The following is a 27819-nucleotide window of genomic DNA, read 5'->3' as shown; positions in this document are numbered from 1 at the left end:
AAGCCCCTCTCCTTCTCAGTATCAGATTCCGTGGAGCGGCTACGTTTGCAGAGCTCCCACAGAAACAGACTCCCATCACCTCTCCTTCATATGGGAGAAAATATGCAACCAGTCAATGGAGCCCGCCAAATATGGTCGGGGCGATACAAATGAGAAACTACTTTATTGGCTGGTCTCCCTGTAGGAGGCTGGACTGGCTTGTAGTGAGTACCAAGGGGTACTTGCACCTTGCACCAGGTCCAGTTATCCCTTATTAGTGTATAGGGTGTCTAGCAGCTTAGGCTGATAGATAATGGTAGCTTAGCAGAGCAGCTTAGGCTGAACTAGGAGACGAGTGAAGCTCCTACAGTACCACTAGTGTCACTTGCACAATATCATAAGAAAAAACAATACACAGATATACTAAAAATAAAGGTACTTTATTTTTATGACAATATGCCAAAGTATCTCAGAGTGTACCCTCAGTATGAGGATAGCAAATATACACAAGATATATGTACACAATACCAAAAATATGCAGTATAGTCTTAGAAAACAGTGCAAACAATGTATAGTTACAATAGGATGCAAAGGGGACACATAGGGATAGGGGCAACACAAACCATATACACCAAAAGTGGAATGCGAACCACAAGTGGACCCCAAACCTATGTGAGCTTGTAGAGGGTCGCTGGGACTATGAGAAAATAGTGAGGGTTAGAAAAATAGCCCACCCCAAGACCCTGAAAAGTGAGTGCAAAGTGCACTAAAGTTCCCCAAAGGACATAGAAGTCGTGATAGAGGAATTCTGCAGGAAAGACACAAACCAGCAATGCAACAACGATGGATTTCCAGTCGAGGGTACCTGTGGAACAAGGGGACCAAGTCCAAAAGTCACAAGCAAGTCGGAGATGGGCAGATGCCCAGGAAATGCCAGCTGTGGGTGCAAAGAAGCTGCTACTGGACAGCAGAAGCTGAGGATTCTGCAGGACCGACAAGGGCTAGAGACTTCCCCTTTGGAGGATGGATCCCCCACGCCGTGGAGAGTCGTGCAGAAGTGTTTTCCCGCCGAAAGACCGAAAACAAGCCTTGCTAGCTGCAAATCGTCCGGTTAGCGTTTTTGGATGCTGCTGTGGCCCAGGAGGGACCAGGATGTCGCCAATTGCGTCTGGGGACAGAGGGGGCGTCGAGCAAGACAAGGAGCCCTCTCAGAAGCAGGCAGCACCCGCAGAAGTGCCGGAACAGGCACTACGAAGAAGAGTGAAACGGTGCTCACCCGAAGTTGCACAAAGGAGTCCCACGTCGTCGGAGACCAACTTAGAAAGTCGTGCAATGCAGGTTAGAGTGCCGTGGACCCAGGCTTGGCTGTGCACAAAGGATTTCCGCCGGAAGTGCACAGAGGCCGGAGTAGCTGCAAAAGTCGCGGTTCCCAGCAATGCAGTCTGGCGTGGGGAGGCAAGGACTTACCTCCACCAAACTTGGACTGAAGAGTCACTGGACTGTGGGAGTCACTTGGACACAGTTGCTGGATTCAAGGGACCTCGCTCGTCGTGCTGAGAGGAGACCCAGGGGACCGGTGATGCAGTTCTTTGGTGCCTGCGGTTGCAGGGGGAAGATTCCGTCGACCCACGGGAGATTTCTTCTGAGCTTCTAGTGCATAGAGGAGGCAGACTACCCCCACAGCATGCACCACCAGGAAAACAGTCGAGAAGGCGGCAGGATCAGCGTTACAGAGTTGCAGTAGTCGTCTTTGCTACTTTGTTGCAGTTTTGCAGGCTTCCAGCGCGGTCAGCAGTCGATTCCTTGGCAGAAGGTGAAGAGAGAGATGCAGAGGAACTCTGATGAGCTCTTGCATTCGTTATCTGCGGAATTCCCCAAAGCAGAGACCCTAAATAGCCAGAAAAGAGGGTTTGGCTACTTAGGAGAGAGGATAGGCTAGCAACACCTGAAGGAGCCTATCAGAAGGAGTCTCTGACGTCACCTGCTGGCCCTGGCCACTCAGAGCAGTCCAGTGTGCCAGCAGCACCTCTGTTTCCAAGATGGCAGAGGTCTGGAGCACACTGGAGGAGCTCTGGACACCTCCCAGGGGAGGTGCAGGTCAGGGGAGTGGTCACTCCCCTTTCCTTTGTCCAGTTTCGCGCCAGAGCAGGGCTAAGGGGTCCCTGAACCGGTGTAGACTGGCTTATGCAGAAATGGGCACATCTGTGCCCATGAAAGCATTTCCAGAGGCTGGGGGAGGCTACTCCTCCCCTGCCTTCACACCATTTTCCAAAGGGAGAAGGTGTAACACCCTCTCTCAGAGGAAGTCCTTTTTTCTGCCATCCTGGGACAAGCCTGGCTGGACCCCAGGAGGGCAGAAACCTGTCTGAGGGGTTGGCAGCAGCAGCAGCTGCAGTGAAACCCCTGAAAAGGCAGTTTGGCAGTACCAGGGTCTGTGCTACAGACCACTGGGATCATGGGATTGTGCCAACTATGCCTAGAGGGGGCAATTCCATGATCATAGACATGTTACATGGCCATATTCGGAGTTACCATTGTGAAGCTACACATAGGTAGTGACCTATGTGTAGTGCACGCGTGTAATGGTGTCCCCGCACTCACAAAGTCCGGGGAATATGCCCTGAACAATGTGGGGGCACCTTGGCTAGTGCCAGGGTGCCCTCACACTAAGTAACTTTGCACCTAACCTTTACCAGGTAAAGGTTAGACACATAGGTGACTTATAAGTTACTTAAGTGCAGTGGTAAATGGCTGTGAAATAACGTGGACGTTATTTCACTCAGGCTGCAGTGGCAGGCCTGTGTAAGAATTGTCAGAGCTCCCTATGGGTGGCAAAAGAAATGCTGCAGCCCATAGGGATCTCCTGGAACCCCAATACCCTGGGTACCTCAGTACCATATACTAGGGAATTATAAGGGTGTTCCAGTAAACCAATGTAAATTGGTAAAATTGGTCACTAGCCTGTTAGTGACAATTTGAAAGAAATGAGAGAGCATAACCACTGAGGTTCTGGATAGCAGAGCCTCAGTGAGACAGTTAGTCATAACACAGGTAACACAGTCAGGCACACTTATGAGCACTGGGGCCCTGGCTGGCAGGGTCCCAGTGACACATACAACTAAAACAACATATATACAGTGAAAAATGGGGGTAACATGCCAGGCAAGATGGCACTTTCCTACAGACCCCCCCCCAAACGAAGGACAATAAGACTAGTCATTCCCTGATGGGCCTTCATTGTCTAAGTGGAAATATCTGGAGAGTCCATCTGCATTGGAGTGGCTACTCCCAGGTCTATGTTCCACTGTATAGTCCATTCCCTGTAGGGATATGGACCACCTCAATAATTTAGAATTTTCACCTTTCATTTGTTTTAGCCAAAGTAGAGGTTTGTGGTCTGTCTGAACAATGAAGTGAGTGCCAAACAGGTATGGCCTCAACTTCTTCAGTGCCCAGACCACAGCAAAGGCCTCCCCTCTCAATGGCAGACCAACGCTTTTCTCTAGGGGCCAACCTCCTACTAATAAAAGCAACAGGTTGATCCTGGCCCTCAGAATTAAGTTGTGATAGGACTGCCCCTACTCCTAATTCAGATGCATCAGTTTGGACATAGAATTTTTTAGAGTAACAAGGGCTTTTCAGGACAGGTGCAGAGCACATGGCCTGCTTCAGCTCCTCAAAAGCTTTCTGACAGTTTGCTGTCCATAATACCTTTTTAGGCATTTTCTTGGATGTGAGGTCATTAAGAGGGGCTGCAATGGAGCCATAGTTCTTAATGAACCTCCTGTAGTACCCAGTGAGGCCTAAGAAGGCTCTCAACTGAGTCTGAGTTGTAGGGGGAACCCAATCAATAATTGTTTGGATTTTCCCCTGAAGTGGTGCAATCTGTTCCCCACCAACAAGGTGTCCCAGATAAACCACCTTTCCCTGCCCTATCTGGCACTTTGAAGCCTTGATAGTGAGGCCTGCCTTTTGCAGGGCCTCAAAAACTTTCCATAGGTGGACCAGGTGATCATCCCAGCTGGAGCTAAAGACAGCTACATCGTCCAAATATGCTGCACTGAAAGCTTCCAGCCCTTGTAGGACTGTGTTCACCAACCTCTGGAAAGTGGCAGGTGCATTTTTCAATCCAAAAGGCATTACTGTGAATTGGTAATGGCCTCCAATGGTTGAAAATGCAGTTTTAGGTTTAGCATCTTCTGATAATTTGATCTGCCAATACCCTGCAGTCAAATCAAAAGTGCTTAGATACTTGGCAGATGCCAGTGTATCTATGAGCTCATCTGCCCTGGGTATAGGGTGAGCATCAGTTTTGGTTACCTGGTTGAGACCTCTGTAGTCTACACAAAACCGCATTTCCTTCTTTCCATCTTTGGAATGGGGTTTTGGTACAAGTGGAGAAGCCCATGGACTTTCAGAGTGCTCAACCACTCCCAGTTCTAACATTTTCTGCGCCTCTTGCTTTATGCAGTCTCTGACATGGTCAGGCTGCCTATAGATCTTACTTTTGACAGGCAAGCTGTCTCCAGTATCTATAGTGTGCTCACACCAAGAAGTGGTACCTGGCACAGTAGAGAAGAGTTCAGAAAACTGACCCAGGAGATTTATGCAATGGTCTTTCTGCTCAGCAGTAAGACAATCAGCCAAAACTACCCCCTCCACCAGAGCATCTTGTTCTGTGGAGGAGAAGTGATCAGGAAGAGGATCACTGTCTTCTTCCTGTCCCTCATCAGTTGCCATGAGCAGGGCGAGATCAGCCCTGTCATAGTAGGGTTTCAGGCGGTTGACATGGAGCACCCTAAGGAGACTCCTGACAGTGCCTAAGTCAACTAAATAGGTGACTTCACCCTTTTTCTCAACAATTGTGTGGGGTCCACTCCATTTATCTTGGAGTGCTCTTGGGGCCACAGGCTCCAAGACCCACACTTTCTGCCCTGGTTGGTACTGAACCAAAACAGCCTTCTGGTCATGCCATTGCTTCTGGAGCTCTTGGCTGGCCTGAAGGTTTTTACTGGCCTTTTTCATGTACTCAGCCATCCTTGATCTAAGGCCAAGTACATAATCCACAATATCTTGCTTTGGAGCTTTTAAAGGTTGTTCCCAACCCTCCTTAACAAGTGTTAGTGGACCTCTCACATGGTGTCCAAAAAGAAGTTCAAAGGGGCTGAAGCCCACTCCTTTCTGGGGTACCTCCCTGTAAGCAAAAAGGAGGCATGGTAGAAGGATATCCCATCTCCTGCGGAGTTTTTCAGGGAGTCCCATAATCATGCCTTTGAGAGTTTTGTTAAATCTCTCCACCAGTCCATTTGTTTGTGGATGATAGGGTGTGGTGAACTTGTATGTCACACCACAATCCTTCCACATGGCCTTTAAGTATGCAGACATGAAATTGCTTCCTCTGTCTGAAACTACCTCTTTTGGGAAGCCCACCCTGGAAAATAGTCCCAGGAGGGCCTTTGCCACTGCAGGAGCTGTAGTGGTCCTTAGAGGAATTGCTTCAGGATATCTGGTGGCATGGTCCACTACCACCAAGATAAACCTATTGCCTGAAGCAGTAGGAGGGTCAAGGGGGCCAACTATGTCAACCTCTACCCTTTCAAAGGGAACCCCAACCACAGGCAGTGGAATAAGGGGTGCCTTTGGAGTGCCACCTGTCTTGCCACTGGCTTGACAGGATTCACAGGACTTACAAAAATCTTTTGTGTCCTCAGACATTCTAGGCCAATGAAACAAGGGAACAAACCTGTCCCAAGTTTTCATTTGCCCCAAATGCCCAGCAAGGGGAATGTCGTGAGCAAGAGTTAGGAAGAACTTTCTGTACTCCTGAGGAATCACTAATCTCCTGGCAGCTCCAGGTTTAGGATCCCTTGCCTCAGTGTACAAGAGGTTGTCCTCCCAGTAAACTCTGTGAGAGTCAGTGACATCCCCATTTGCTTGTTTGACAGCTTGCTGTCTTAGACCCTCTAGTGTGGGACAGGTCTGCTGTGCCACACTCGGCTCCTCCCTGGCAGGCCCCCCTTCACCCAAAAGCTCAGCAGTGTCTGCTTCCAGCTCCTCTGGTGTAGGTTCTGCACAGGGTGGAAATTCTTCTTCCTCAGAAGTAGAATCCACTGTAGAGGGAGGGATAGTAGGTAGTGCTTTACTTCTACTAGCCCTAGCTTTAGGGAGTACTTGGTCCATTGTTCCAGGATCCAAGTCACCCTGTCCTTTTTGCTTTTTGGCCTGAGCCCTGGTCAAAGCAAAAATATGTCCTGGAATGCCCAGCATTGCTGCATGAACCTCCAACTCCACTTCTGCCCAAGCTGATGTCTCTAAATCATTCCCTAATAGACAGTCTACAGGTAAATCTGAGGCAACCACAACTTTCTTTGGGCCAGTAACCCCCCCCCCCCCCCCCCAGTTGAGATTTACAACAGCCATGGGGTGGCTAAGGGTGTTGTTGTGAGCATCGGTTACTTGGTACTGGTGACCAAGTAGGCGTTGTTCAGGGTGGACCAGTTTCTCCATCACCATAGTGACACTGGCACCTGTGTCCCTGTAGGCCTGAACCTCAACACCATTTAATAGGGGTAGTTGCTTGTACTTATCCATCTTAAGGGGACAAGCAACCAAGGTGGCTAAATCAATAGCCCCCTCAGAGACTAACACAGCCTCTGTGGTCTCCCTAATCAGACCAACCCCAACTAAATTACCAAAGGTGAGCCCAGCTCCTCCCTTAGATTGGCTATTAGTAGGTTTGCTCCCGCCACCACTGCTATTAGTAGGGACACTAGGTGTAGCAGTAGGGGTTGCAGTGGTAGGAGGCTTGGTGCTTTTCTTTGGACAACTGGGATCTGTTGTCCAATGGCCTTTTATTTTACATAAATAACACCATGGTTTCTTTTCTTTGTTTTGATTTGAAGAGGATTTGGACCCACCACCCCACCAGAGTGTTTTTGTGGGCCTGATGAAGACTCATTTTTAGATTTGTCCCCACCCTTGTCAGAAGACTTACCATCCTTCATCTTATTGCCATCTTTGTCACCCCCTGTATGAACTTTTCTGTTCACCCTTGTTCTGACCCATTTGTCTGCCTTCTTTCCCAATTCTTGGGGAGAGGTCAGATCAGAGTCCACCAAGTACTGGTGCAACAAATCAGACACACAATTATTAAGAATATGCTCTCTCAGGATCAAGTTATACAGGCTGTCATAATCAGTAACTTTACTGCCATGTAACCACCCCTCCAAGGCCTTCACTGAATGGTCAATTAAATCAACCCAGTCTTGTGAAGACTCCTTTTTGGTCTCTCTGAACTTTATCCAGTATTGTTCAGTGGTTAAGCCATAACCATCCAGGAGTGCATTCTTAAGAACTTTGTAATCATTGGCTTCATTTTCTTTCACAGTAAGGAGCCTATCCCTACCTTTTCCACTAAATGATAGCCATAGGATAGCAGCCCACTGCCTTTGAGGGACATCCTGTACAGCACAGGCCCTCTCAAGTGCAGCAAACCACTTGTTAATGTCATCCCCCTCCTTATAAGGGGGAACTATCTTGTGCAGATTCCTGGAAACATGCTCTTTTGCAGGATGACTATGGGGAATACTGCTGCTGCCACCATGGGTTTCTAAACCCAATTTCTGTCTCTCCTTCTCTACTTCTAAGGTCTGTCTATCTAAATCCAGCTGTTGCTTCTTGAGCTTCAGTCTGGTTTGTTCCACTCTCAATCTATTGAGCTCCCTTTCTAACATTCTGTCATCAGGGTGGGTGGGTGGGACATGCCTTGAACCAGAAGTATGGTGAGAATGGACAGAAGGAGACCTATCCCTTACAGAAGGCACCCTAACAGCTTGGTTAACAGAAACATCACTTCTACTGTGGTGAGAAGGAATACTCTTGCTATGATGTGAGAACACTATCTGTATGGTGTGACTCTACATCAGTACCAACTATGCTAGGCTGTCTAGTAATGGGCAGGCTAGGAAGTTTCTTTCTTTTCCTAGGGGAGTCCCTGGATCAGATTGGGAACCATTAGCTACTTTTTCAACAGATGGGGCCCTTCTGGCCTTATCTTGTTCTCTAAGCATGTTAAGCAACAATTCCAAAGAAGGATTCTTCCCTACACTCAAACCTCTTTCTACACAGAGACTCCTTGCTCCTTTCCAGCTAAGGTGATCATATGCAAGTTTGGACAGATCAACATTTTGGCCTGTGCCAGACATTTTAGAAAGAGTTTGAGTGATAGAAAAAGTGAAGAAAAAGTTTTTCAGAACTTTTAGAAAGACAGAAAAAAAACTTTTAAAACTTAAGAACTTTTAGAAAGTTTAGAAGTACTTTTCAAGAATTAAGAAAAGAGTGAAAAGAGGAAATGCAAAACTTTTAAGTTATGTGTACACACACTGAACTTGTTTTGTATATTTTTCTCTTATGAAAAGTACAATGACAAGAGTGGTAAGTAGTCTCAAAGCACTTATCCCACCGCTGCCACCAATGTAGGAGGCTGGACTGGCTTGTAGTGAGTACCAAGGGGTACTTACACCTTGCACCAGGCCCAGTTATCCCTTATTAGTGTATAGGGTGTCTAGCAGCTTAGGCTGATAGATAATGGTAGCTTAGCAGAGCAGCTTAGGCTGAACTAGGAGACGAGTGAAGCTCCTACAGTACCACTAGTGTCACTTGCACAATATCATAAGAAAACACAATACACAGATATACTAAAAATAAAGGTACTTTATTTTTATGACAATATGCCAAAGTATCTCAGAGTGTACCCTCAGTATGAGGATAGCAAATATACACAAGATATATGTACCCAATACCAAAAATATGCAGTATAGTCTTAGAAAACAGTGCAAACAATGTATAGTTACAATAGGATGCAATGGGGACACATAGGGATAGGGGCAACACAAACCATATACTCCAAAAGTGGAATGCGAACCACGAATGGACCCCAAACCTATGTGACCTTGTAGAGGGTCGCTGGGACTATTAGAAAATAGTGAGGGTTAGAAAAATAGCCCACCCCAAGACCCTGAAAAGTGAGTGCAAAGTGCACTAAAGTTCCCCAAAGGACATAGAAGTTGTGATAGGGGAATTCTGCAGGAAAGACACAAACCAGCAATGCAACAACGATGGATTTCCAGTCGAGGGTACCTGTGGAACAAGGGGACCAAGTCCAAAAGTCACAAGCAAGTCGGAGATGGGCAGATGCCCAGGAAATGCCAGCTGTGGGTGCAAAGAAGCTGCTACTGGACAGTAGAAGCTGAGGATTCTGCAGGAACAACAAGGGCTAGAGACGTCCCCTTTGGAGGATGGATCCCCCACGTGCAGAAGTGTTTTCCGCCAACAAGCCTTGCTAGCTGCAAATCGTGCGGTTAGCGTTTTTGGATGCTGCTGTGGCCCAGGAGGGACCAGGATGTCGCCAATTGCGTCTGGGGACAGAGGGGGCGTCGAGCAAGACAAGGAGCCCTCTCAGAAGCAGGCAGCACCCGCAGAAGTGCCGGAACAGGCACTACGAAGAAGAGTGAAACGGTGCTCACCCGAAGTTGCACAAAGGAGTCCCACGTCGTCGGAGACCAACTTAGAAAGTCGTGCAATGCAGGTTAGAGTGCCGTGGACCCAGGCTTAGCTGTGCACAAAGGATTTCCGCCGGAAGTGCACAGAGGCCGGAGTAGCTGCAAAAGTCGCGGTTCCCAGCAATGCAGTCTGGCGTGGGGAGGCAAGGACTTACCTCCACCAAACTTGGACTGAAGAGTCACTGGACTGTGGGAGTCACTTGGACACAGTTGCTGGATTCAAGGGACCTCGCTCGTCGTGCTGAGAGGAGACCGGTGATGCAGTTCTTTGGTGCCTGCGGTTGCAGGGGGAAGATTCCGTCGACCCACGGGAGATTTCTTCGGAGCTTCTAGTGCAGAGAGGAGGCAGACTACCCCCACAGCATGCACCACCAGGAAAACAGTCGAGAAGGCGGCAGGATCAGCGTTACAGAGTTGCAGTAGTCGTCTTTGCTACTTTGTTGCAGTTTTGCAGGCTTCCAGCGCGGTCAGCAGTCGATTCCTTGGCAGAAGGTGAAGAGAGAGATGCAGAGGAACTCTGATGAGCTCTTGCATTCGTTATCTGAGGAATTCCCCAAAGCAGAGACCCTAAATAGCCAGAAAAGAGGGTTTGGCTACTTAGGAGAGAGGATAGGCTAGCAACACCTGAAGGAGCCTATCAGAAGGAGTCTCTGACGTCACCTGCTGGCCCTGGCCACTCAGAGCAGTCCAGTGTGCCAGCAGCACCTCTGTTTCCAAGATGGCAGAGGTCTGGAGCACACTGGAGGAGCTCTCGACACCTCCCTGGGGAGGTGCAGGTCAGGGGAGTGGTCACTCACCTTTCCTTTGTCCAGTTTCGCGCCAGAGCAGGGCTAAGGGGTCCCTGAACCGGTGTAGACTGGCTTATGCAGAAATGGGCACATCTGTGCCCATGAAAGCATTTCCAGAGGCTGGGGGAGGCTACTCCTCCCCTGCCTTCACACCATTTTCCAAAGGGAGAGGGTGTAACACCCTCTCTCAGAGGAAGTCCTTTGTTCTGCCATCCTGGGACAAGCCTAGCTGGACCCCAGGAGGGCAGAAACCTGTCTGAGGGGTTGGCAGCAGCAGCAGCTGCAGTGAAACCCCTGAAAAGGCAGTTTGGCAGTACCAGGGTCTGTGCTACAGACCACTGGGATCATGGGATTGTGCCAACTATGCCAGGATGGCATAGAGGGGGAAATTCCATGATCATAGACATGTTACATGGCCATATTCGGAGTTACCATTGTGAAGCTACACATAGGTAGTGACCTATGTGTAGTGCACGCGTGTAATGGTGTCCCCGCACTCACAAAGTCCGGGGAATTTGCCCTGAACAATGTGGGGGCACCTTGGCTAGTGCCAGGGTGCCCTCACACTAAGTAACTTTGCACCTAACCTTTACTAGGTAAAGGTTAGACATATAGGTGACTCATAAGTTACTTAAGTGCAGTGGTAAATGGCTGTGAAATAACGTGGACCTTATTTCACTCAGGCTGCAGTGGCAGGCCTGTGTAAGAATTGTCAGAGCTCCCTATGGGTGGCAAAAGAAATGCTGCAGCCCATAGGGATCTCCTGGAACCCCAATACCCTGGGTACCTCAGTACCATATACTAGGGAATTATAAGGGTGTTCCAGTAAGCCAATGTAAATTGGTAAAATTGGTCACTAGCCTGTTAGTGACAATTTGAAAGAAATGAGAGAGCATAACCACTGAGGTTCTGGTTAGCAGAGCCTCAGTGAGACAGTTAGTCATCACACAGGGAACACATACAGGGCACATACTTATGAGCACTGGGGCCCTGGCTGGCAGGGTCCCAGTGACACATACAACTAAAACAACATATATACAGTGAAAAATGGGGGTAACATGCCAGGCAAGATGGTACTTTCCTACACTGCCACCACCAGTTATCCAGAATTGTGCTCAAAATCATGGACTTTGGGGGTAATAAAGTAAATATGCTCCCCGAGGTGGTTGGAGTGTTCGCGGGCTACTACTAATCGCTCTATACATCCTCCTCGGGCATTGATCCCGACTACTCTGCTCAATTCCTTGAGCATGTACTCGACTGACCTTACTTGACAAAAAGATACTGGATGGGCCTATTGTGAGTGTAGAAATAGCCTTGGCGATCTCCACCCTGGCCTCTGGGAAGACTCCGGGCCCCCAATGGCTTCCCTGCCAAATACTCCTCCCCCTCTATAGTGAGGTCCACACTTGGATACCTTCCCACCCAACTTGGACATGGCCACTAGTACAGTGGTTATTCCAAAGTTGCAACCCCCACATCCCAGTCCTGTGCAGACTACCGTCCAATCTCGCTTATTAACAGAGATATTAAAATTTATGCCACTATCCTGGCAACCAATTGTAGGAAGTTGGCTCTGTAGGTACATTTTGGCCTGTGCCAGACATTTTAGAAAGAGTTTGAGTGATAGAAAAAGTGAAGAAAAAGTTTTTCAGAACTTTTAGAAAGACAGAAAAAAAACTTTTAAAACTTAAGAACTTTTAGAAAGTTTAGAAGTACTTTTCAAGAATTAAGAAAAGAGTGAAAAGAGGAAATGCAAAACTTTTAAGTTATGTGTACACACACTGAACTTGTTTTGTATATTTTTCTCTTATGAAAAGTACAATGACAAGAGTGGTAAGTAGTCTCAAAGCACTTATCCCACCGCTGCCACCAATGTAGGAGGCTGGACTGGCTTGTAGTGAGTACCAAGGGGTACTTACACCTTGCACCAGGCCCAGTTATCCCTTATTAGTGTATAGGGTGTCTAGCAGCTTAGGCTGATAGATAATGGTAGCTTAGCAGAGCAGCTTAGGCTGAACTAGGAGACGAGTGAAGCTCCTACAGTACCACTAGTGTCACTTGCACAATATCATAAGAAAACACAATACACAGATATACTAAAAATAAAGGTACTTTATTTTTATGACAATATGCCAAAGTATCTCAGAGTGTACCCTCAGTATGAGGATAGCAAATATACACAAGATATATGTACCCAATACCAAAAATATGCAGTATAGTCTTAGAAAACAGTGCAAACAATGTATAGTTACAATAGGATGCAATGGGGACACATAGGGATAGGGGCAACACAAACCATATACTCCAAAAGTGGAATGCGAACCACGAATGGACCCCAAACCTATGTGACCTTGTAGAGGGTCGCTGGGACTATTAGAAAATAGTGAGGGTTAGAAAAATAGCCCACCCCAAGACCCTGAAAAGTGAGTGCAAAGTGCACTAAAGTTCCCCAAAGGACATAGAAGTTGTGATAGGGGAATTCTGCAGGAAAGACACAAACCAGCAATGCAACAACGATGGATTTCCAGTCGAGGGTACCTGTGGAACAAGGGGACCAAGTCCAAAAGTCACAAGCAAGTCGGAGATGGGCAGATGCCCAGGAAATGCCAGCTGTGGGTGCAAAGAAGCTGCTACTGGACAGTAGAAGCTGAGGATTCTGCAGGAACAACAAGGGCTAGAGACGTCCCCTTTGGAGGATGGATCCCCCACGTGCAGAAGTGTTTTCCGCCAACAAGCCTTGCTAGCTGCAAATCGTGCGGTTAGCGTTTTTGGATGCTGCTGTGGCCCAGGAGGGACCAGGATGTCGCCAATTGCGTCTGGGGACAGAGGGGGCGTCGAGCAAGACAAGGAGCCCTCTCAGAAGCAGGCAGCACCCGCAGAAGTGCCGGAACAGGCACTACGAAGAAGAGTGAAACGGTGCTCACCCGAAGTTGCACAAAGGAGTCCCACGTCGTCGGAGACCAACTTAGAAAGTCGTGCAATGCAGGTTAGAGTGCCGTGGACCCAGGCTTAGCTGTGCACAAAGGATTTCCGCCGGAAGTGCACAGAGGCCGGAGTAGCTGCAAAAGTCGCGGTTCCCAGCAATGCAGTCTGGCGTGGGGAGGCAAGGACTTACCTCCACCAAACTTGGACTGAAGAGTCACTGGACTGTGGGAGTCACTTGGACACAGTTGCTGGATTCAAGGGACCTCGCTCGTCGTGCTGAGAGGAGACCGGTGATGCAGTTCTTTGGTGCCTGCGGTTGCAGGGGGAAGATTCCGTCGACCCACGGGAGATTTCTTCGGAGCTTCTAGTGCAGAGAGGAGGCAGACTACCCCCACAGCATGCACCACCAGGAAAACAGTCGAGAAGGCGGCAGGATCAGCGTTACAGAGTTGCAGTAGTCGTCTTTGCTACTTTGTTGCAGTTTTGCAGGCTTCCAGCGCGGTCAGCAGTCGATTCCTTGGCAGAAGGTGAAGAGAGAGATGCAGAGGAACTCTGATGAGCTCTTGCATTCGTTATCTGAGGAATTCCCCAAAGCAGAGACCCTAAATAGCCAGAAAAGAGGGTTTGGCTACTTAGGAGAGAGGATAGGCTAGCAACACCTGAAGGAGCCTATCAGAAGGAGTCTCTGACGTCACCTGCTGGCCCTGGCCACTCAGAGCAGTCCAGTGTGCCAGCAGCACCTCTGTTTCCAAGATGGCAGAGGTCTGGAGCACACTGGAGGAGCTCTGGACACCTCCCTGGGGAGGTGCAGGTCAGGGGAGTGGTCACTCACCTTTCCTTTGTCCAGTTTCGCGCCAGAGCAGGGCTAAGGGGTCCCTGAACCGGTGTAGACTGGCTTATGCAGAAATGGGCACATCTGTGCCCATGAAAGCATTTCCAGAGGCTGGGGGAGGCTACTCCTCCCCTGCCTTCACACCATTTTCCAAAGGGAGAGGGTGTAACACCCTCTCTCAGAGGAAGTCCTTTGTTCTGCCATCGTGGGACAAGCCTAGCTGGACCCCAGGAGGGCAGAAACCTGTCTGAGGGGTTGGCAGCAGCAGCAGCTGCAGTGAAACCCCTGAAAAGGCAGTTTGGCAGTACCAGGGTCTGTGCTACAGACCACTGGGATCATGGGATTGTGCCAACTATGCCAGGATGGCATAGAGGGGGAAATTCCATGATCATAGACATGTTACATGGCCATATTCGGAGTTACCATTGTGAAGCTACACATAGGTAGTGACCTATGTGTAGTGCACGCGTGTAATGGTGTCCCCGCACTCACAAAGTCCGGGGAATTTGCCCTGAACAATGTGGGGGCACCTTGGCTAGTGCCAGGGTGCCCTCACACTAAGTAACTTTGCACCTAACCTTTACTAGGTAAAGGTTAGACATATAGGTGACTCATAAGTTACTTAAGTGCAGTGGTAAATGGCTGTGAAATAACGTGGACCTTATTTCACTCAGGCTGCAGTGGCAGGCCTGTGTAAGAATTGTCAGAGCTCCCTATGGGTGGCAAAAGAAATGCTGCAGCCCATAGGGATCTCCTGGAACCCCAATACCCTGGGTACCTCAGTACCATATACTAGGGAATTATAAGGGTGTTCCAGTAAGCCAATGTAAATTGGTAAAATTGGTCACTAGCCTGTTAGTGACAATTTGAAAGAAATGAGAGAGCATAACCACTGAGGTTCTGGTTAGCAGAGCCTCAGTGAGACAGTTAGTCATCACACAGGGAACACATACAGGGCACATACTTATGAGCACTGGGGCCCTGGCTGGCAGGGTCCCAGTGACACATACAACTAAAACAACATATATACAGTGAAAAATGGGGGTAACATGCCAGGCAAGATGGTACTTTCCTACACTGCCACCACCAGTTATCCAGAATTGTGCTCAAAATCATGGACTTTGGGGGTAATAAAGTAAATATGCTCCCCGAGGTGGTTGGAGTGTTCGCGGGCTACTACTAATCGCTCTATACATCCTCCTCGGGCATTGATCCCGACTACTCTGCTCAATTCCTTGAGCATGTACTCGACTGACCTTACTTGACAAAAAGATACTGGATGGGCCTATTGTGAGTGTAGAAATAGCCTTGGCGATCTCCACCCTGGCCTCTGGGAAGACTCCGGGCCCCCAATGGCTTCCCTGCCAAATACTCCTCCCCCTCTATAGTGAGGTCCACACTTGGATACCTTCCCACCCAACTTGGACATGGCCACTAGTACAGTGGTTATTCCAAAGTTGCAACCCCCACATCCCAGTCCTGTGCAGACTACCGTCCAATCTCGCTTATTAACAGAGATATTAAAATTTATGCCACTATCCTGGCAACCAATTGTAGGAAGTTGGCTCTGTAGGTACTATTTCAAAGTAGGAACTAGCATGCACAGAGTCCAAGGGTTCCCCTTAGAGGTAAGATAGTGGCAAAAAGAGATAATTCTAATGCTCTATTTTGTGTTAGTGTGGTCGAGCAGTAGGCTTATCAGAGGGTAGTGTTAAGCATTTGTTGTACACACACAGGCAATAAATGAGGAACACACACTCGGAGACAATTCCAGGCCAATAGGTTTTTATATAGAAAAATATATTTTCTTAGTTTATTTTAAGAACCACAGGTTCAAGATTTACAAGTAATACTTTAAATGAAAGGTATTTCACTCAGGTATCTTAGGAACTTTGAATCACCACAATATCATGTACAGTTTTAGCAAAAATGGCAATAAGCTATTTTAAAACTAGACTGTGCAATTTTCAACAGTTCCTGGGGGAGGTAAGTTTTGGTTAGTTTTTGCAGGTAAGTAAAAACACCTACAGGGTTCAAAGTTGGGTCCAAGGTAGCCCACCGTTGGGGGTTCAGGGCAATCCCAAAGTTACCACACCAGCAGCTCAGGACCGGTCAGGTGCAGAGGTCAAACTGGTGCCCAAAACGCATAGGCTTCAATGGAGAAGGGGGTGCCCCGGTTCCAGTCTGCCAGCAGGTAAGTACCCGCGACTTCGGAGGGCAGACCAGGGGGGTTTTGTAGGGCACCGGGGGGGACACAAGTCAGCACAAAAAGTACACCCTCAGCTGCACAAGGGCGGCCGGGTGCAGGGTGCAGAGTGCAAACAGGCGTCGGGTTTGCAATAGGTTTCAATGGGAGACCAAGGGGTCTCTTCAGCGATGCAGGCAGGCAAGGGGGGGGGCTCCTCGGGGTAGCCACCACCTGGGCAAGGGAGAGGGCCACCTGGGGGTCGCTTCTGCACTGGAGGTCGGTTCCTTCAGGTCCTGAGGGTGCAGTGTATTTACCAGGCGTCGTTTTTTTTTTTTAAGTAGGGAGTCGCAGTCAGGGGGAGCCTCTGGATTCCCTCTGCAGGTGTCGCTGTGCAGGTTCAGGGGGGTCAACTCTGGCTACTCACTGGTTCGCAGTCACCAGGGAGTCCTCCCTGTAGTGTTGTTTCTCCGAAGGTCGAGCCGGGTGCAGAGTGGAAAGTCTCACGCTTCCGGCGGGAAACGTGGAGTCCTTTAAAAGTTGTTTCTTTGTTACAAGTTTCGGACTTTGTGGAACAGGGCAGCTGTCCTCAGGAGTTCGTGGCCCTTTTAGATGCAGGGTAGTCCTCTCAGGCTTCAGAGGTTGCTGGACCCTGGGGGACGCGTCACTGTTGTAGTTTTTCTTGAAGTGGGGAGACAGGCCGATAGGGCTGGGGCCAAACCAGTTGGTGTCTCTGTCTTCTCTGCAGGGCTTCAGGTCAGCAGTCCTTCTTCGTCTTCAGGTTGCAGGAATCTAGTTTCCTAGGTTCTGGGGAGCCCCTAAATACTGAATTTAGGGGTGTGTTTAGGTCTGGGAGGGCAGTAGCCAATGGTTACTGTCCTTGAGGGTAGCTACACCCTCTTTGTGCCTCCTCCCTGAGGAGAGGGGGGGGCACATCCCTATTCCTTTTACGGGAATCTTCCAAAATCAAGATGGAGGATTTCTAAAGGCAGGGGTCACCTCAGCTCAGGACACCTTAGGGGCTGTCCTGACTGGTGGGTGACTCCTCCTTGTTTTTCTCATTATCTTCCCTGGACTTGCCGCTAAAAGTGGGGGATGTGTCCAGGGGGCGGGCATCTCCACTAGCTGGAGTGCCCTGGGGCATTTTAACACGAAGCCTGAGCCTTTGAGGCTCACTGCTAGGTGTTACATTTCCTGCAGGGGGGAGGTGTGAAGCACCTCCACCCAGAGAAGACTTTTGTTTCTGTCCTCAGATAGCACAAAGGCCCTCACCACATGGGGTCAGAAACTCGTCTCTCAGCAGCAGGCTGGCACAGACTAGTCAGTCCTGCACTGAACAATTGGGTAAAATACAGTGGGCATCTCTAAGATGCCCTCTGTGTGCATTTTTTAAATAAATCCAACACTGGCATTAGTGTAGGTTTATTATTCTGAGAAGTTTAATACCAAGCTTCCCAGTATTCAGTGTAGCCATTATGGAGCTGTGGAGTTCATTTTTGACAAACTCCCAGACTATATACTTAATATGGCCACACTGTACTTACAATGTCTAAAAATAGACTTAGACACTGTAGGGGCATATTGCTCATGCAGCTATGCCCTCACCTGTGGTATAGTGCACCCTGCCTTAGGGCTGTAAGGCCTACTCGAGGGGTGACTTACTTATGCCACAGGCAGTGTGAGGTTGGCATGGCACCCTGAGGGGAGTGCCATGTCGACTTAGTCATTTTCTCCCCACCAGCCCACACAAGCTGGCAAGCAGTGTGTCTGTGCTGAGTGAGGGGTCCCTAGGGTGGCATAAGACATGCTGCAGCCCTTCCCTGGCATCAGGCCCTTGGTACCAGGGGTACCAGTTACAATGGACTTACCTGGGTGCCAGGGTTGTGCCAATTGTGGAGACAATGGTACATTTTAGGTGAAAGAACACTGGTGCTGGGGCCTGGTTAGCAGGGTCCCAGAACACTTCTCAGTCAAGTCAGCATCACTATTAGGCAAAAAGTGGGGGGTAATTGCAACAGGGAGCCATTTCCTTACACCCATCTAAAAAGAGTGTGGCCAATACTAGTTCATCCTGACCAATGCGGGTTCATGGCAAACCGTGGTACGAGACACTGTATTTGTCGACTTCATGTGGCCTTGGCTCACCGTCAGTGACTGCTTTCTGATCTTGCCCTATTTTTTTTTAAATCAATTTTTGAGAAGGCGTTCGACACAGTGGAGTGGAGGTACTTGCAGTTGGTCTTATGTCGGACTGGCATTGGACCTTGTTTTCGTAGACTGGTACAGGCTTTTTATGTAAATCCCACAGCCGGTGTCTAAATTATTGGAACCCTCTCCCACACATTCCCAATTTATCGGGGGCCTGTAAGGGCTGCCCCCTCTCCCCTATCCTTTACGCCCAGACAGTTGAACCACCTGCACAATTGATAAGAGGTGATCCTCTTTTTCATGGATGGAATTGTGGCTGTGATCATGAGGACTGCATAGCCCTCTATGCGGACAACATCCTTTACTTGGCGGACCCCATCACCAGTGGTCCACACTGTTTTCAACTTCTTCGATGCTTTGAGGAGGCCTCTGGGCTCCGCATGAATCCATCAAAGTCGGTATTGGTACCCCTGACACTGTCCTGAGACTGCTTCGCCAGGCAAGAGGCAGTGCCCATTCGCCAGCTGAACTTTAAATATCTGGGTGGCTCTCCTTTCCGAATCGACCTGAACCCTGAATCTCACCCCAATGACCAAAAAAATTAGCTCGGGCAGATCTGGCGCGATGGCGGTCCCTAGATAAAAATCTTCCCACGGTTCTCTTGGTTCTGTGCCTTGGATACAGCTTCAATGTTGTTCCTTTGGCATAGCTCCTATTATCGAATTGTGCACTGTCAGAGGGGCCATTATGATGGGGGAGGGAATGGCTGGGTATGACTAACCTTTATCTGTATTACTTGGCACTCAGCTCCTAGCTATACATGACTGGTTTAACAGGGGTGGTTAGACCCAGCGTAACAACTCAAGCTTACCTTTCTTAGCTTTCCTCAGATACTTGATTGGTTCTATGGCTTCCTGATACCTAGTAGTATGGACTTGGTGACTAGAGTGGTTTTAATAGCATGGACTAACACCCCCAACTATGCAGACACCCCTTCAGCTGGGCACCTGGCTCAGAGACTCTGCAGCACTGCAAGGTTTTGACGAATGGGACCTGTTGGGTATCTCCCATCTAGGTGATGTGTGGGCGGGAGCACGCATGTAGTCCTTTCAAGGTCTACAAACTACACTAAATTTTACAAATATTTTCAACTCCGCCATGCTCTACATATACACCTTTCCCACTGACTCCATCCCTGAATACAGTCAGCCAATTTTCTGATGGAAGCACTTGGGGGCGGAAGTGTTGCAAATATATACAATGTTCATTAATATTGCACAAGGTAACTTGAACCACATCAGAGGGCCATGGGAACAATGGCTGGGACCCTTTAAGGATGAAGACTGGCGTGATGCCTTAATGGCGCCCAGAACTATAACCATGTTGTCTCGTCTACAACTGGTACAATTATATTACCTATATGGGGGATATCTTTCATCAGCTAAGTTACACCGCGCGGAGCTCCTTTGGGACCACCATTGGTCCCTGATGCGCACAAGCCCCCGTGGATTTCTTTCACATGACTGATAAGCCCTCTAATTTTGCAGTATTGCACTGTACTGCTGAGCAAGCTTGCAGAGGTATTGGGTTGGGAGGTCCCTCTGTCCCCATTAGTGGTTCTGCTAGGAGTTATGGAAGGTATAGGGGGCACACAAACTGTCCGAACGTTCGTAAGAACTGCCTTGATGGTGGCTAAAAGAGACATTGCAACTGGACGGAAATCACATACACCACCTACCGTGTCGAGAGGGCGACGGTGGGGGTTAACTGGTGTGCAAGACAAGAGAAACTGTTCTATGAAGCTCGGGGCTGTCCCCACAAACACGATAAAGTATGGGGAAGTGGTTGGGACAATTACCATGAACACTCTTTGGGGCTCTGAGCCCACTGGCTGTTAACTACTGTGAAGTGCCCGCTTGTTCGTGTCGTCGTGCTGGCCTCAGAGGCCAGTTGTCCTGTTTTTGACCTTCCTTCTGAAAACTAAATAAAAGTTGTTTATAAAAAAAAAACACAACTAATGAAAAACTCCGTAAAGGGCAGTGTATGCAAACCGAGGTGGAATGGATAAAAAAATTGAGAACTCTGTCTACATATGTGGATGCTTCATGCTACAAACTAAACACGCTTGAATAGTTTTGCAGTTACTGCAACCACCTGCACAAGGCCTACCTACACCTGTTTAAAACACACTGCATTAAGCACTGTACAGACTTCCAATGATTTAAAAGCTTCTATGTCTTAGTGTAAGCATCTAACAAACTCTGTAAGGGGCAGAAGAAAAATTAGGATAAATACACAGGATTTATGGCCTTTACTGATGAAGCTTTGAGACTAATTACAAATTTCTACTGTGATTCTATCAACCTGAAGGATGATTTCATATATACAAAACAAATCCATCAAGGACTGAAAGTTCCTACCAGCCTTTTGTCGTGCTGCCTGCTGCGTATGGGATAGAGCTGTCTGCAGTTCAGACTTCTCAGAAACCAGAATTCCAATTGTTTGAATATGAACCTAAAAGAACAAAGCAAAAAGACTTGATCCAAGATCAAGAAAGGAGAGGAGAGGGGTGGGGGTGGGGTGGCAGCAGCAGGAAAAATACAATCAACTGGAAAGGCGTGACTGCATGAGTGAGTCAGAGTACTTGAGCCAATGGACAGAGAAGGATGGATAAACTTCAGCAATGCACAGTCTCTCCCCTCCCTCCCCAGCACCTGAAACAAAAAGTGAGATGAAGTAACCTGCAGTTGTTCTCGGAGTGCCCCTTGCTCTTTGGTGAACCGCTGTTCAAATCCTTTCCTTTCCTGTGAAAGAAACCCGACATCAGTTTAAATGATTCCCATTTAGCACATTAAACAGAATAATCACTGACTGCATAAACAAGAGGCAGGTGGTGCCCTCCCCGATGGAGCAGGAAACTGAATGCATGCAATGAAGCTGCTGTAGTGCTGACGAAGCCAGGGCACTGTGCATAAGCAACGAAAGATGGGCAGTCTGTGGAAACAGGCAAGGAGCTCCTAAATAACACGACATCGACAATGGCCTGAGTGAGTCGGTCTTAGAATCACATTCGGCTTCCTGACTCCGAGCTGAGTGCATTCATGGAACAGAGGGACTTTACATACGTCCAGGAGAATGGCACAAGGGGTAGTCACAGGGGGTGCTGCAAGCCTGGCCTGCACAAGAAACACAACAGAAACGTTCAAATGACATGCTTGGCAAGAAAGGATCCAGGAGAAGGACACAAACAAATGCTCAGCGAGGCAGACAAATGGACGTTGCACAGGCCCTGAGGGAGAACAACATATAAGGACACTGAAGAAACTCGAGACCATAGAGACAAGAAACAACAATTGAAGGAGGAAGAGAAGGAATGTCATACAACAATCTGTCAAAGCAGATGACAAAAAGGACACACAGAAAGACTTATTCCACAACAGTAAGTTTAACAAAGAATGTCACAGACACAACTTCAGACAGTATGAGCACGTAGAATACCATACGGATCAGAACCTCAAGATGGGAGAAATAAAGAATGTCAGCAAGGGGCACAACGGCGAACAGCCAACAAACAAATTCAGCAAGCAAAGACCACAGATCAGATACATCGAGTAGACAGTAGAGAGGACCACGGAGAACACTGCAGAACAATGCACAGGTGGAAGAATCAGAGAGACAACAGATCAGATACAGTCAGACAAAGGGGGCCAGGGAGAACACTGCACAACAATGCACAGGTGGGAGAATCTGAGAAGCAACAGATCAGATACAGTCAGACAGAGGGGACCACGGAGAACACTGCACAACAATGCTCAGGTGGGAGAATCAGAGAGACCACGGATCAGATGCATCGAGTAGACAGTAGAGGGGACCATGGAGAACACTGCACAACAATGTACAGGTGGGAGAATCACAGAGACCACAGATCAGATGCATAGAGTAGACAGTAGAGATGACTACTGAGAACACTAAACAACAATGCATGGCTGGGAGAATCAGAGAGACCACGGATCAGATGCATCGAGTAGACAGTAGAGGGGACCATGGAGAACACTGCACAATAATGTACAGGTGGGAGAATCACAGAGACCACAGATCAGATGCATAGAGTAGACAGTAGAGATGACTACTGAGAACACTGAACAACAATGCATGGCTGGGAGAATCAGAGAGACCACGGATCAGATACATCGAGTAGACAATAGAGGGGACCATGGAGAACACTGCACAACAATGCACAGGTGGGAGAATCAGAGAGACCATCATATTAGGAACATCTATGAGGGAAGACTACAGAGTGCTGTAAGGACATTCTGCACAGAAAGATTACATGAATCTCTCTCAAACTTTTCACTTCAGGAGGAAGAGAACGTCCTACATGGACCTCTTGTTGGGACGGCCAGGGACGGGCAGTGAGAAAGACACAGAAAGACCCTTGCCAAAAGATCTCTTCAGATGTACAGCTCTCATAGGTGAGATTCATTAACTTCACTGGGACATGTTAAATATTTCCCATCTGGGCAAGGTGTAAAGCTTCATTTAGCACCTCTGTACATGTCAATGCCTGGTTAGAAAAATTAATCCAGAGTGCAGGTGGGATTCTTCATCTGTCGTTAGGAAGAACGTCCCCAAACAGCTTTGTGAAGCTGTAGCATTGTGTTGCAGTACTTTCTCTGTCAGGTGCATGCCCCGCAGTGAGCTCAACAATCATTAAAGTGTTCTCCTGTTTCTAGAACTTCAAGACATTAACGGTGGGCTCAGAAGCAGAGCCCAAAGAGCATGGCTTTTGTCAGGATAACTACCATGCCAATGCTCGGGCGTAATTCTTAGCCTGGGATAGTGTAATTTTTTAATCTGTATTCGTGTGGGAGCTGGAATGCTTAAAGGTTCTGTTGACTGCAGTTGGTTCAGACTCATGAAACTGGCGCTCGTGTACCTTCCTGACATTGGGAGGGAGAGAACAAGTGTTTATGTTTGTCTGTGTGTTCATGTAGGTAGGTGAGTGTAAGCATGTGCACTTGAGCATGTCTGCCTGTCCCTGCATGTAAGGGTGTGTCTGATTGTATCTGTGCCTGCGTGTATATGTATGCATGCATGTGCCTATAAACGTGTGCCTGTGCATGGCTGTAAGAGTGTGCATACACCTTCATGCAGGCGTCAATGCATGTGTAGGTGGGTCTGTGCCTGCATGTGTGTAGAAGAGTCTGCCCTTGCATGGAGCTGTGATTCTGCACGTGCGTGTAGATGCTTGTCTGCGAAAGCACGTAGGTGTGCATCTCCACATTCGGCCTCTAAAGTGAGCCCACAGCCATGCTCAGCTTACTTTTGGACATGAAGAGCTGGAGTGCACCCCCCCAGGAGAAAATGACATGATCCTCCAAACACAAAGATTCAACTGACTGGAGGGATTACCTCAGAGGATACAGCAATGTAGAAAGATCATTCAAGAACCATGAGATCTTTCCAGTCCTGGAACCATCACCACCACTACATCAAGAAGCCACTCCATCTCCCTCAGAAAGGGCAAGGCGGCATCGCCCTAGACCCTTCCTGCATCCCTCGGTCGTAGAAGGGTGCAGGAAGGGTCGAAGATGATGCTGGCTCAGCCTAGAGGAGGGACCCCAAGCTGTCTGTGGGAGGTTTGAGAAGTCTTGTCATCGGTCAGAGGGGGTCACCACAATTCCTAAAACCTTTATGGTTACAGAGGTAGCACCGGCTGATGCCGCAGCTGGGCGTCCTTGGTCCTGGTCAGCTCCAGACTTTGCACAGCGTAGGCATCCTTCACATCTGAATATCTTGACTGTGGTCGGAGGTCTCAGACTACACGCCCTCTTTCCCCTCTGACCACATAAGGCATCCTGACCTTCCACCATCTCGAATGGAAAATAAAATGGCTATGTTCTCCAAATCCAACACCCTGGGACACCACTAGGAAGAGTCCTAGGAGGTACTTACAACAAGGCTGCAGTTCAGCACTATAGGAAAGTACCCTCTTTTGGCATGGTTACTCCCACATTTGCCTACTGTCATTGAGTGTTGACTGTTTTCACTGGAATTCTGCTAATCTGGACCCCAGTGATTGTGCTCTCTCCCTCTAAAACTGGTTACTTATGACTTTGCACACCCCACAATTGGTACACTGGTGACCCCCTGTAAGTCCCTAGTATATGGTACTTAGGTACCCAGGGCATAGGGGCATCAGGGGTTCCCCGGGCTGCAGCATGTATTGTACCATCCATAGGAACCAATGCAAAATGTGTCTGCAGGCCTTCCATTGCAGCCTGCGTTAAGTGCATGCACCCTTTCACTGCAGATCACTCCAAGTCACCCCTATGGCAGGCCCTCCTAGCCCAGAGGGTAGGGTACAAGTACCTATGTGTAAGGGCACACCAGCATGAGCAGAGGTTCTGCTACGAAATCCAGCTCCATTACAATGGACTTTGCAAGTGCAGGGAAGCCATTAAATGATGGTAACTCCAAACCTGGGCATGTTTGGTATGAAACATGTCGGAATCATACACCAATACTTTTGCCAGTATTGATTGTATGATTCCATACACTCTGGAGGCTCCTTGGAGGACCCCCAGCATTGCTCCTATCAGTCTTCTAGGGTTCTCCAGGCAGTCTGCGCTGCTGCCACCCGCTGATAGGTGGTCACCCTGCTAGGTGACCAATCCCCCTTCCTGGGCTATTTAGGGTCTCCCTCTTTGGCAGGTCCTGGGATTTGATGTGCAAGAGTCAACCAGGACTCTTCTGGCCACTGAGACTGCAATTGGACCCTCCAGGAACCAACAATCTGCAACAACTCAATCAATCAATCAATCATGGTATTTATAGAGCGCGCTACTCACCCGTGAGGGTCTCAAGGCGCTAAGAGGGGTTGGGGGGTCACTGCTGCTCGAAGAGCCAGGTCCTTGAGGCGCTTCCTGAAGGCGAGGTGGTCCTGGGTAGTCCTGAGGTGGGTAGGGAGGGAATTCCACGTCTTGGCTGCCAGGTAGGAGAAGGATTTCCCTCCAGCGTTGGTTCGGCGGATGCGAGGGACGGCGGCGAGGCTGGTAGAGCGAAGTTGACGGGTGGGCGTGTAGAAGGCGAGGTGGCTGTTGAGGTATTTGGGGCCTTTGTTGTGGAGGGCTTTGTGTGCGTGGGTGAGGAGCCTGAAGGTGATCCTTTTGTTGACGGGTAGTCAGTGCAGGTGGGCGGAGATGTGGCAGTGGCAGGGTGCATCGGGGATGAGGCGTGCAGAAACGTTTTGTATGCGCTGAAGACAGTTCTGAAGTTTTGCGGTGGTTCCTGCGTATAGGGTGTTTCCGTAGTCCAGGCGAATTGTCACGAGGGCGTGGGTCACAGTTTTTCTGGTGTCGGCGGGGATCCAGCGGAAGATCTTTCGGAGCATGCGAAGTGTATGAAGCAAGAGGACGAGACAGCGTTGACTTGCTTGGTCATGGTGAGAAGGGAGTCCAGGATGAATCCGAGGTTGCATGCGTGGTCTGAAGGGGTCGGTGCGGTGCCCAGGGCCGTGGGCCACCAAGAGTCGTCCCAGGCGGACGGGGAGTTTCCGAGGATGAGGACTTCCGTCTTGTCTGAATTCAGCTTCAGGCGGCTGAGCTTCATCCATTCTGCGACGTCTTTCATTCCATCCTGTAGGTTGGCTTTGGCGGTGGCTGGGTCTTTGGTGAGGGAGAGCATCAGCTGGGTGTCGTCGGCGTAGGACATGATGTTGTGTTTGCGAGCGATGTCGGCGAGGGGGCTCATGTAGACATTGAAGAGCGTAGGGCTGAGCGAGGAGCCTAGTGGGACACCGCAGATGATCTCGGTGGGTTCCGAGCGGAAGGGCGGGAGGTAGTCTCTTTGGGATCGGTCCGAGAGGAAAGAAATGATCTAGTCCAGGGCCTGTCCTTGTATACCGGTGGAGCGGAGGCGGGTTATTAGAGTGCGGTGGCAGACGGTGTCGAAGGCAGCTGAGAGGTCAAGGAGGATGAGGGCGGTTGTTTCTCCGTTGTCCAGCAGGGTTCGGATGTCGTCGGTGACTGCGACTGCTCTGCAACATTGTTTCTCCCGCTCCTTCCAGCAACTGCAACATTTCCCCAGTTGTGCATCCTCTGAGAGCGGCGAGTCTTCAGATTGCACAACAAGTAAGAAGGAATCTCCCTTGGATTGAAGAAGTCACTTTCCTGCATCTGCAGGCACCAAATGCAACAACGACTGGATGCGTGGATGTGCTCCCCTCTAGAACCGTGTGGATCCTGCACCACGGTGGTGGTCTGGAGTGGTCCCTTTGGACCCCTCTACCAGCTGTCCAACTTGGGAGACGGTAAGCCCTTGCCTCTCCCTGCAGGACAGTACCCCTCTGCACCGCGACTCTTGCAGCTACAAAGGTTTGTTTGCTCCTCCTCCAAGGGATCTTCAGGCTCTGTGTGGCCACGGCCCCCAGTAGTCCTTCCTGCAAAGCAGTCTCCTGCCTGCTGTCCAGCGACGTGGGACTCCTCTTAAAGTGTGCTGAGTGGGCCTCACTGTGACTCCCGTGCCTGCTGTCTGTCGGTTGCCTGTGTTGGCTGCCTCCACTTCTTGTGACTCTTCCGACTGCTGTGGGTTGCCTTGGACTCCCTTCCTTGGGTCGAGTCACCTCGACCTTGCTGGTCCTTTTCAGCCTTGCAAACCTTCTTCTCCACCTCTTGCATTTACCAAGGCTTGTTGGTGGTCTTCCAGCACTACTAACCGACTGCATCTCGACCGCTGGCATGGGATACCACTTGCATCACACCTGGGACTTCTCTTTATCTCCGGTGCTGCACTGCTGGCTTTCTTCATCCACCATTAACCTGGTCCAGCAGCCACAGAAGGATGGGTAGTGGCTGCTGCCACAACCAGACACTCCATTACGAACTGGACTCGATCCCCTTCCTTCTCAGGTCCTCTTCTGTCAGGATCCACCTTTGGTTTCTTCCACTCTTGGTTGAGTCTTGTATAATCCTTTTCCAAAGTCCTTTTGTTGGTTTTGGGGAAAACCAGGTACTTACCTCTGCTCTCCTGGTCGCTGGGTGTCACTCTGGTACTCATCCCCTTGGGTTCCTAGTTCCACTAGCTCCCCTCTACTGATTCCACTTCCTTGGGTGGGGGCCTGCCTTTCACATTCCACTTTTTTAGTATATGGTTTGGCCCTCCCCTAGGGCCTCACTATTAGCTATTGCGTTTACCAATCCTCATTGTTTCAATGCTATTTACCAATCGCTAATGTGTATATAATAGTATGTTTACCTACATCCAGTTGGCGAACTGCCTATTCAGTATGCTAGTATTTGTGTTACCCTAATAAAGTACCATTATTTTTGTAATACTGAACGTTTTTCTTTCATGTGTGTGAATGCAGTGTGAGTGTAGTGGTATTGCATGAGCTTTGCA

The 27819-nt window shown here is 49.0% G+C and overlaps 1 protein-coding gene across 6 annotated transcripts in view; it reads right to left on the bottom strand.

The window, feature by feature from the left end:
- GOLGA2 (golgin A2) overlaps positions 1-27819 on the bottom strand; it is a 236504-nt gene that overhangs the window by 133885 nt on the left and 74800 nt on the right. For all 6 annotated transcript variants that reach the window (XM_069236974.1, XM_069236975.1, XM_069236976.1 and 3 more), the window contains 2 exons: positions 21162-21224; positions 20841-20934 (listed from right to left, as the gene is read on the bottom strand). In XM_069236974.1, coding sequence (XP_069093075.1) covers positions 20841-20934; positions 21162-21224 — 157 coding nt within the window. The remainder of the gene's footprint in view (positions 1-20840; positions 20935-21161; positions 21225-27819) is intronic.

The sequence above is a fragment of the Pleurodeles waltl genome, chromosome 6 (assembly GCF_031143425.1).
Source record: "Pleurodeles waltl isolate 20211129_DDA chromosome 6, aPleWal1.hap1.20221129, whole genome shotgun sequence".
Classification (NCBI taxonomy): Eukaryota; Metazoa; Chordata; class Amphibia; order Caudata; family Salamandridae; genus Pleurodeles; species Pleurodeles waltl.
The sequence above is the reverse complement of the archived record's forward strand: the minus strand, read 5'-3'. Positions and strand labels throughout refer to the sequence as shown.